The sequence below is a fragment of the Urocampus carinirostris genome, chromosome 11 (assembly GCF_059441175.1).
Source record: "Urocampus carinirostris isolate Australia breed hairy pipefish chromosome 11, RoL_Ucar_1.0, whole genome shotgun sequence".
NCBI classification, from domain to species: domain Eukaryota; kingdom Metazoa; phylum Chordata; class Actinopteri; order Syngnathiformes; family Syngnathidae; genus Urocampus; species Urocampus carinirostris.
The window spans coordinates 31,376,779-31,387,542 of NC_142359.1; the positions used below are offsets into that span (position 1 = coordinate 31,376,779).

The 10,764-nt window shown below is 39.2% G+C and overlaps 1 protein-coding gene across 1 annotated transcript; it reads left to right on the forward strand.

The window, feature by feature from the left end:
- Positions 1–379: 379 nt before the first annotated feature.
- atxn10 (ataxin 10) lies at positions 380–9,002 on the forward strand. The gene is made up of 11 exons (XM_088348268.1): positions 380–550; positions 1,112–1,303; positions 1,652–1,734; positions 2,016–2,112; positions 2,287–2,451; positions 2,532–2,612; positions 2,759–2,915; positions 4,368–4,485; positions 4,638–4,825; positions 7,564–7,627; positions 8,461–9,002. Exons 1-11 carry the CDS (start codon positions 423–425, stop codon positions 8,643–8,645), a joined length of 1,458 nt encoding a protein of 485 aa, XP_088204394.1. The 5' UTR covers positions 380–422; the 3' UTR covers positions 8,646–9,002.
- The last annotated feature ends 1,762 nt before the right edge of the window (positions 9,003–10,764 follow it).

Below are 10,764 nucleotides of genomic sequence, written 5' to 3' on the forward strand. Positions count from 1 at the left end.
AAGCGGGGGGAATCCTGTGATCTAAACTTTACCACACTCCATGGAAATCCCAGATGGTTTTCCTGTGGCAACAACTGTCCCACAAATTGTTTCGAATAAATGAAAATCTGGACTGCAGACCTGCTGACCTACACTACAGTGTAAGGATTTCGTGCCAGTGTTGAACTTTTGTGCATTATTAAAGGGAATGGGTTATAATTACACATAATTGAACACAGCATTCATGACTTTGAATTGAAAGATGTTCAACTGTTGCGTTCTTTTACTTTCGGTATCTTGTCTGTTGTCAATAATCTTCAGAAATTATGCTTGAAAACACTAGCACGTGTTTTGACTCCGCCCTAAATTGCGGTTTGACCAATCAGCTTTTGGAGTTGCTTCCGCGGTTCTTCTATGGGTCCCTAGCTCTAAAACTCACAAGTATGGCAGCTACTACCAACCCAAATGACATTTCAACGTCACTGGCGCGTATTTTAAATGAAGAACTTCTGCCCGAACATTTGGAGGCTCTTAAAACGTTTACGACCGCGTTGCGGACTGAGGAATTAAGGTGGGAACTAAAGTGTTACCTTGTAGTTTGACACCGGAGGTATTAGCTTTTATGCTAAGCTAACCTGCTTGTCATACTAGCAGCTGAAGTAACTAGCCAACTGTATCAAACTTTTTAAACATGTTATCTTTAGAATAAAATACATATATTCGTACAAATGACCTCATTGAGATGCACAGGACGGCCAAATTAACAAAAAGGTGATTATCCATAGTGTTCAAGCGTTTTTGAAATATGTTGCTTTTCTAATGACTCACAACAGAAATAAACTGCACAACAAGGACCCAAGTCATGGAAAACTGAACTAATAATTGACCATTCTAAATTCAAGTCATGACACATTTATTTATATTGCTCATCACAAAAAGTCTCAAAGAGCTGCACACAAGGCCAAGTAAAAAAAATGATGAGGAAAATTAAGAAACCTTGAGAAGGGGTCGCACATGAGGTAATCCTCCTTAAAGGATGACTAGGCTGCAATGGATGTTGCCAGGGCATCAATAGACAGAACACAGTCTATTAAGATTATAAATGTAATTTCCATTATTTTTGAACTTCTAGGGATGCTGTGGACAAAGATGCTTTTGCCATTCTTCTAAAGGTCTTATCCCGAGTAAGCAGCAATCTCCAAGCTTCCAGCAGCTCATGTCAGGACCTGTCATCCGTCACCTTTCTGCTACAGTTAGCCGCAGAGTGCTTCCGGACTTTGAGAAACTCCTGCGTGCAAAATGCTCGCAACCAAAGGCTTCTCGGGTAGCAAAATGCATAATTCATTTACAGTACGTGTGTACCAGTACAGTAGATCTTAAGGACACAGCAACACTGCCTTACTTTATAGTATGGAATAATATGTTTTATCGGCCCCTCTTTATGGCACAAGTGGAAGTTTTAAATAAAACTCCCCCAGCTCCCGCTTTTGCATCTACTGCTACTCAACTTGACCAGCTCAAGTAACGTCACAATCAAATAAAATTTCATTTATCATAGGTTTCTCTTCCCCTATTTACGACTATTGTTTCTGCGATTCCCACCTCAGAATGGATGAATAATGTATCGCGGGGGTCTATTGTACTTTAAATTTGTATGTTTTTCCCTTTCCAGGGAACTTGGTTGTGTTGAGGTTGTTGTGCAACTTCTGACATTCCTTCACACAAATGTAATGAGAGGTGATGGCATTTTTGAGGGTAAGTTCTCATCTTGCTTTCAATTCCTCCTTTTAAGGGTATGGCAATCCACTGGCTTAATGTAAAGTTTGTTGTCTTTTTTTACATTTCCACTAGATTTGAGCAATTTTACATTTTGAGTTTGAATTAAAATACATTTTTAAGTTCTAGTAAAGGAAATTTGAGTAGTTCCTAATAAACTTTATTCTTTTCACAAATTCGGAGGACTTGTGAAATATGAATTGTTCAATGAACGGAGGACCACAGTAAACCCCCTTTTTTCCCCATTATCTCTTCTGTAGCTCTACGATGTGGGATCCAGTTTCTCGGTAACCTAGCGGTTGGAAACCAAAGATGTAAAGATGAAATTTGGCAAATTAGTTCCCCAAGCCTGCTTTTGTAAGTTGATTGGATTGTAAGACAGGTTTTTATCAGTGCACACATGAGGTGTTTAAAAAAGCATGTGTACAGGAATGTAAGAATATGTGCAACTTATAGACATAAAAACTTAATTGAAAACAAGAATGCTGAAAAAAAATCCCCCCAAGCGTGTTTTCCACACTTTGTGAGCAGGCAGTTGCTCAACACTCATGACGAGAAGACTGTGAGCTACACTGCGATGGTGCTTCACACATGTCTGGATGAAATCAAGGTAGAAGAATTGGCTCAGCCGCAGAACATTCAGCTTGCTCTTCGGGTAATGGAGCTCTGCCGAACCCAACCCGAGCTGGACTGGACGTAAGAGATAATTGGCAGACCTGCTAATGTCACGAGTTTTTTTTGTTTTCCTTTTTAAATAGCCTCATGTTATTTAACAGGGTGCTTATTGCAACACAGCATTTTCTCAAGTCTTCAACTCTGGTTGAAAACATGTACTCAACAATGGCTTCCTGTGAAAGGTAATTTGTTACTTTTTCCCTTAAATCTTCTGGAATGGATGCATGTGTCAGCATTTAAGGATAGCAAGTAAATTTCCCAATCACAAAGTTGGAAATGTTCCAAAAGAGTGAAAAAACATCCCCATTGATTTTTGTGTATTATTCAGGCTTACCCTTTTAGAGTTGATCTCTGCCCAGCATAGTGGTGGTGAGTCATTGGATAATGGCATCTCTCCAGACATAGCCCGTTTTCTTGCTTCCTCCTTCCAGAAAGGTTGTGGAGCCGTGCTAGGCCTTGCCACAGGCTCTGCTTCCAGTGACGAGGTACATCCTTCAACCACATTCATCAATCCTTTTTTTTTCGTATTGAGTTCTCTGTTGTAAAGTCTTGACTCTCCTATACTAGACTCAATATACCTATTTTTACATACTATAAAGTGCACCGAATTATAAAGCGTACCAGATTTCTATCGCAAAAATTGGATGCAACATCGCTATCTGGCAGGGGACGTGCTGGGTCCTATCAACTAGACTATCAAGGACAGATGAGACACGAAAAGGCATCAGGTTTTATGTCATCGCACTCTTTTTAGTCACAGTTGCATGTTGATGTTATTAAAGGGCCGGGCTGCGAGGATGAAACAGGTCTGTTGAACAGAAAATGGTGGACACTGGAATACAGGATTGCATTGCCAATTCAGAGTCATAACAAAGCGCACAAGATTCTGAACTGAATGAAGAGAAAGGCATTGTGGGAAGTAATATGGTCGTCCTGAAAGATTTAAATAAACGCATGGCTTCACGCATTAAACATGTGCCACATACAATGCTTAGTTTGAATTTTGAAAAAGTGAAACAAATTTTATGCCAAATTATTACTCACTTTCTCTTGTTCTCTAACATTGGCATCCATTACCATGACTAAAATAATAATAATAATAAAAAATAATTTCCTTGTATTGTCATTCTGTGTAACAATGTACACAGAACGAAATGTCGATTGCACCTGACCCGTTGTAGCGAGCCGATGCAGCCGCAGCCAACAGAGGGCGCCGCCGACCACTTTTTAAGTCTTAGGAATGACTCGGCCGGGGCGTGAACCACCGACCTCCCAGACTCAAAGCGGGCGCCTTACCATCTAGGCTACTAAAATAGTATGATAATGAGATAAGACCAATCACAGTTGTATGCGCCATGTCCCCTAGTGGGCTGGTGATTTGGATTTGGCCTTCTTACGATTGTTTCATGTGGAGGACCACACCTCTTGCGATTCGTGTTTGATCCCTGTTGCAACTATTGTTATGCATTTATGTTCAGCGATTATGATCAACTGATCAATAAACACACAAGTATGATAATAGACCGGTATGCGCTTCCATTTTTTTCCCACGAATAAGGTGTACCCGGTTTGTATGGCACATGTTTAAATGTTCATTAGGGTAAACCAGTGTATGCTGTCAGGCCTCTCTGTTGATCAAGGGTTCCATGACACAGCAACTCATCCTTTGTTGTGCTGTGGGCTTAATGTTCGTGGTCGGGTTCGGAAAAGCCAAGTGAAATGAATGTTTGGTGAATGTGAGCGTGTTCTTGATTGAAGCCATCCTTAATATATTTATATATATATATACTTCAGTATATAGATAGTAAGGCGCACCATATTATAAATCACATGTTCACATATTTGGCCATTTTGGGGCTTGTGGCTGCGCCTTATAGTCCAGAAAATACAGTCGTCTTTAAACTTGATAGTGTATATCATTTTGTGATTCTAATCAGGTCCTGCAGGAGGCATTGACAGTGATCAATCTGCTCGATGTGCTGTGTGAGACAACATCACACCAAGGACAGTTCATGTTTCTACAGGACTTTCCGAACCTTTTGGAGACCACTGTAGGTAAATCAAAGCCCACAAAAACTTCTTATAAATAACCGCAAGATCCAAGTCCTGTCTGAAAGGTGTTTTGCCAGAAAGCAGATTCCATTAGCTTTCCTCCCCACAGGCGATAAAATACAACATTTAAATGTCCCTCCTTTTTTTCCTATCAGAGCTCCTGAAGCAAGTTCACACCATTGGGAAAAGCAGTAAGAACATCTTCAGCTCGGCTCAGAATTTCAGTTCCCCAGTCGATGTTGAGACGGATCCGTCGAGCCAGTCGCCTGTCGTCAGCTTTAAGGCTCACCTCATCAGGCTTGTTGCAAACTTGTGCTACAATCACATGAACAACCAAAACAAGGTAGATAGGCGCATATTAAAATTAATTGCCCTCATTTGGACACAACTAAGATGTCAGTCAAAAAAATTATTAATCATGTTTCTCAGGGGAAAAAAATCATGTTCCGCTTGCATTCAATTTTCTTTATTTTGTAATTATGTGTCGTAAAAATAAGAAAAATGTTCTCAATAGTAGTAAAATAATCTGGTTTCTGTTGCCTGAGCTCGATTAGCTCATTTTTAGTCCTGTAATCCCTCGTTTATCACAGTTAAAGGGGACCAGACTCAAGTAGATCCCCCCTATTTTTAACATGCGATTTCCTGACCCCCACTCGCAACAATAGTCGAGTGGGAATAATGGATTCCACTCGCACGTGTACTCATATTTTTAGTCTGAAAGACCTGAGAAAAAGAGCCGACATGCATGAATCGTATTTGCTTTCCGAGCCCCTACTCTCATCAATAATCACCTGGGGATAATATTTCACAGTAAAAAATGTGCATTTCAATTTAGGTGGCCACAATGGCACGATTCAGCAACCCAAACAAAGTGCTTTGCTGGTCCCTGCTTTCAGCAATAGTTGATCGAGGATAATGGATCGTCTGCGCTTCCTTTTAGGCGGACCACAACCTTACAAAAGTGCAAAATAGTTGAAGGATTACAGTACTCTTACTTTAACCGAGAAACACGTCAAATATATTATAATAAGAACAAATAATACTGGATATGTGTTTTTATATTGAAACGTTCTCTTCTCATATATGGTAAAACAAACACAAGAAATGTTAATAAACAATATTAGTTTGGGTTTTTTGTACAAAAGTTGGTTTTGATCAAAGGAAAAAGTTATATAAAAAAAAGTTGATCCAGCTTTTTACTAGTTGGATTGTAATTCACGGTTCACGTATCCCTTAACCGCCAGGTCGTCGATGCACAAGTTCCTGTGCCAATCCCTCTTCATGCCGATTTTTGGTAGAGGTGTGGTCCTCCACATGAAACAGATGGCACTGGTTTCCATGTTTACCAGTAGCAGTAGAAGTCTCATGATCTGACTCAGATACAGCTCCTTCATCATCTGGTTGCCGTTGTTTTTCGGTGTAAATTATCATCCCACTTTCAAGAGATGTTACAATTTGAAATGTGGATATAGCTAGATAGCATTATTGAATTTGATATTCTTGATTTACTTTGACTGGCCACAAAAATGCTGTTGTGGGTCTGATCTTGACCCCGGGTCGTGAGTTTGACACTTGCCTTAATTACTAAGTGGCATGCAAGCTTGAGCTGGAATCTGAATCTTGAACTTCAGCCTTGTGTTGCACACCACAAGTAGACCACTGCAGTGCCTACGGTGTACTCATTGTATATAAATAACCACACCAATTCTATATTAAACAATGAACAATTAGGAGCTGATTCCAATCAGGATCCCTTAGTTCTGGGGGGCTGGACTTTTCTTTTCTAATACCATTGTGGATCCAGACGCCTTTAATCTTTGTAGATCAGCCAGCACATCTTTTGTTGTTGTTTTAGCTTGACAAAACTGAGATTTCTAAATCAAAAATATATTTTGCTCATGTCATTGCTTAATGTAGAAATCACATTTTCACCTTTAAGATAATAACCCTTCCAGTCACAGTGTGATTTATTGATTTTCTCAAATGAGAGTTGGAAATTTGATTTTTGAGGAATAGTGAAAAAAGATGTGGATGCGGTGCTTCCCCCCCCCCCCCCCCCCCCCGACATTTGTTCTTCAATGCCTGATTATTTTACAGCAAGTAATAAGCAGTTGACTGCCAAATCGTCTGGACGACGACTGAGAGGAAATGAGTTGATGGACTTTGCGTCTTCCTGTCTTTATAAAGCTCGTTCTGGCACTGTCTCCCCTCCCTGTCTCACTAGGTGCCTGTTGCGATTTTATCAGTTTGCCCCCATCCAGTCCTGTCAACCTCTCACTCGTCACATCCAGTTGAAAAAAATAATAATACAGCATTGCCAAAATAAAAGCTCAGTCCTGTTTAATAGTAAGCGATTGATGGAATGCTTGTGGGAAGGACACCCTCAGTTGGCCCCTCCGTAATATTTATGGATTCTGATCTGCGGCCTGTCAGTTGTCAGAAATCACTCCGTATCCGTTTTCACCACGTTAGTTTCAGCAAACCACATTTTACTCTGTTCACCATCCGCAGAGATCTGAGCATAAGATGTCCTCGCCAAGCGGCGAGTTAGATGCGCCTAAAGCCGAAGTCCGGTCACCGCAATGGAAAATGCAGAGCGGTGCTGTTTGTTCTCCTTTCTGACAACACCAACATCTTTTTTTATCGCTCGGATATTTGTTCTGGCTTCCTATTTTGGAGAGTGACCGCTGTGACAAGGGGAAGTCGGCAGCAAGCAAATACAATAATGAGCCTACACCCGTAAATAAACGATAAGAAGCATATTATGTCGTTGTGACAGGCTAAGGCAGACCCACATCGATGCGGTTTCTCCCCCGCATCAATTTCTCCCGTAGGTTTCATTTACCTTGAAATAATCACTTGGAATTTTTAAATACAAGTTCTATTTTCTCACCTATTTTAGGAGGCAATGTTTGTTTTATAGAGTGTGCTGTATGTGTGTGTTTCGTAATACATCTGAAGTAAAAGAAAGAAGTAAAAAAATTCAGAGAATCTAAATCAAAAGGAGTTTCTGCGAAGCTCATATTATTTCCCGTGGGCAATTAAAAGAAAATTACAAAATGTTTGCATTTTTTTCCTTAGGTAAGAGAACTGGAAGGCATCCCCCTCATTTTGGATAACTGCAGAATTGACAGCAACAACCCTTGTATCTTTGTGAAAAACTTTCTTTGATTAATTAACATGCATTTTGTGGAAATCATATACATTTTAGGTAATTTTACATTAGAAGAAACACTTAAGTTTTGTTTCCCTTTGTGTGGCATGATCTCAGCTGGTACGTTAGAGTTTGCTGGTGGATGCAGAGAAGGGGTGTAGACAGCCACGGTGGATTAATAATAAAACCGATTTTAAAGCTTCCACTTGCGAGGATGATAATGCCTCAAGAAAATTTCCTTCCTTTAATCTCCTCCTAATATTTAATAACAGTGTCACCTGTTGATTGGTTATGGCCTTGAATCCTAGCAAAGGTAGCCATTTGTTTGCCCTCTTCATATTCCTTTATAATCACAGGCTTCATTTCTATGGTTATCATGTTTTTGCTGCTCCCCTTTGAGATCACTGCAAGCCTTGAAACCCATCAAGAATAAATGCAAATACCAAAAATACGGTATTTTATTACCGACTAGCTAAGTTTTTACCAAGCACACAAGATTCTCAAAGGGCTTAAAAAATAAAAAGTTACTATGGGAGGTGGTTCACCCAATAACATATTGGCTTTTTCATTATGCCGTGATGCAAACCAAAAGCAGACCAGCAAAAGCAGAACAGGTATTTTAGAGACGTAACTACATACACACTCAAATCTTGTGTATTTTATAAGTTTTGGGAACGTGAAATAAATTGTAGTTGATGTTTTATAGTTGGGGAATTTATATAAGGAGGGGGTCTAAAAACACGGTATATAGAGGAAGAAATTTAGCTAAATTCAGATGATTCTCTTCTCAAAGTACTATTGTCCTCCTTATATGAGACTCTCAGTCATCAGCCAGTGGTCAATTTTAGCCATCCGGAACCTCTTCGATCGCAACCTGAAGAACCAGGAGCTGCTCGCCTCTTTGGAACGCCGCGGCGATGCAGACTACTCTGCACTTGAGGACTTGGGTTTTCGCGTGGAGGAACGCGATGGAAGCTTGTTGCTAAGACCAATCAAGAAAGACGCGTGAGGTTTGCAACCGTGGCTCTCGGCTATAGCATTTGTTTGAAAATAGTTGAAGAATCTTGTGCATTGAGTGTTTAAGATTTGCATTGGAGAAAAGTTATAGTCCGGCTTCTTTGTGCTGTATTTTGCAAAAGGGCTGGCTTATCATCAAAAACCGGTCGAATATAAATCTAGTATTCAATTTTAATATTGCATTTGTAAGTAAATAGATGCTTCCATTAGTCCGATGTAGTTCATTTGATAAAAACTGTTTTTAAAGGGACAGTGTGTCTAATTTGTTTATGAGATGTCGCTGTATTGTGTTGTGCAACTGAAAACGAATGCTAAAAAGCACCATGAAGAATAAAAACTTCCAGACTGCCCAATTTTGTTATTTTTCCATACCTTTCCAACACATTTTTTCTTTTTTTCGGGTGGCCAAAGGAGCAAGATAGTCATCGATTATGATGAGGCTCATGTCAAATTTTTCAAATGAGTTTTCAAAAAACCCAATATTATTTGCATTACTTGATGTATGAGTATTATTTAAGTACATATTTTTTTAAATTATAAAATGTATTTTTTCCACCAGGTTTTCGCTAAATAATTCACACTGTTACTTAAAGTCATTTTGGTTTTGGTTTTTCAGTGTTGGTCTATTTGTTTGGATTCAGCGAACACACCACCGGATTCAATTCCCGTCGTAACAAATGTTTTGCGATTGTGGCCAGCAATATTTTTCCGTAAAACTTTGTGTAAAAGAAGCTAAATTAAAGTTATTTTTTACGTTGAAAAAAATAATGCATGTTTTACATGAATACATTTGCTACATTTAATCACCCAATTGAATTAATTTCCAGTTGATTTCTTCTATTCTTGTAGCGTTAAGAGTTGATGGTACCACCTTTATTATTTTATTGAAATGATTCCATACAATTATTCGTTTTTATTAGCATATGTATTAAAAGTCTTCATACTGAAAAAAATACCTTATTTTTTGAGTGTCCCTCATTTATATGGTACACATGCATAAAATTCGAGTGAGTGAAAAAGAGTGGGGATGTATAGCTTATGGTAGAGGTCAAGAAGATGGGGCTTGCAAGTCAGGTATAGCTCTTTTTTTTAGTACATCCGGCACTGAGATAAAATTCTCTATTTTAACTCATTCGGGCCAAGAGTGCAATATTATATTCCCAAGACTAGCGTCAAATAGTGCTGTAGCACTTTTATACCTCTAAGGCTGGTAAGAAGAAATGTCATGGATCTTTTTCTGTGTTTACTAGCCTATGCTATGCATCAGAATACACATGCAAGTGTGATGTCCGCCTTCTACCATTTCTTGGATATTTTTCCAAGAGCAGAGTTTGCGCATGAGGACTTTTAAGTCAATGTTTGTAATCTTCAAAGATGTTGAATATTCGCATCTATAAAACAGAATGGAAGACAAATAATGACCACTCCATTTCCAATGTTAGAACTGTGACGATGTCGAATAGCTGAAGATAAAAACTTCTGTGTCCTTCTCGTTCAGTATTTAGTAACATCTTTTAGAAAGACCTCTGCTTGTTCCTTGTCTTGAAACTATTTTTCTCGACAAAATTGATGGTCGAAATGAGACTCAACAATCTTAAAGGTGGTGTCTGCAACTTGAAATTTTGCTACTCACTGCCGCTATCTCCTGGCTTAAAGTAATGATCGCAGCCTCAGTCAGCTCATTCCTCAAGTACTAATAAACTCTTCTTTTTCATCTTTTTGGGGATTTGGGTTGGCGTTTGGACTGTATTTGAAACAGGCCTTCTCTTTCTCTCACCATCGTCGAGCTACACTAACAAAAAACACTCAGGGACGAGCATGAAAACACTCTCCACCCCTCCTTCCCCCTTTCCTGCTTCCTTATGTCTTGCGAGTACTGGAACAGTGGTGCTATAAGTCAGATAAAAGCAGATAGGCGCAGTGGAAAAAATATATAAAGGCTCTTCAAACTCAGTTGGGCATTGTTAACACATACTTAATAGAGAAAATATTCAACTTTTAAAGACACCTCAAACGATGCACCCCACCTTTAAGTAACTGCAGGAGGTACACAAATTTTAATTGTGATATTTGTTGGTATACATTTTTATGACATCATTAACCGTCAGAGA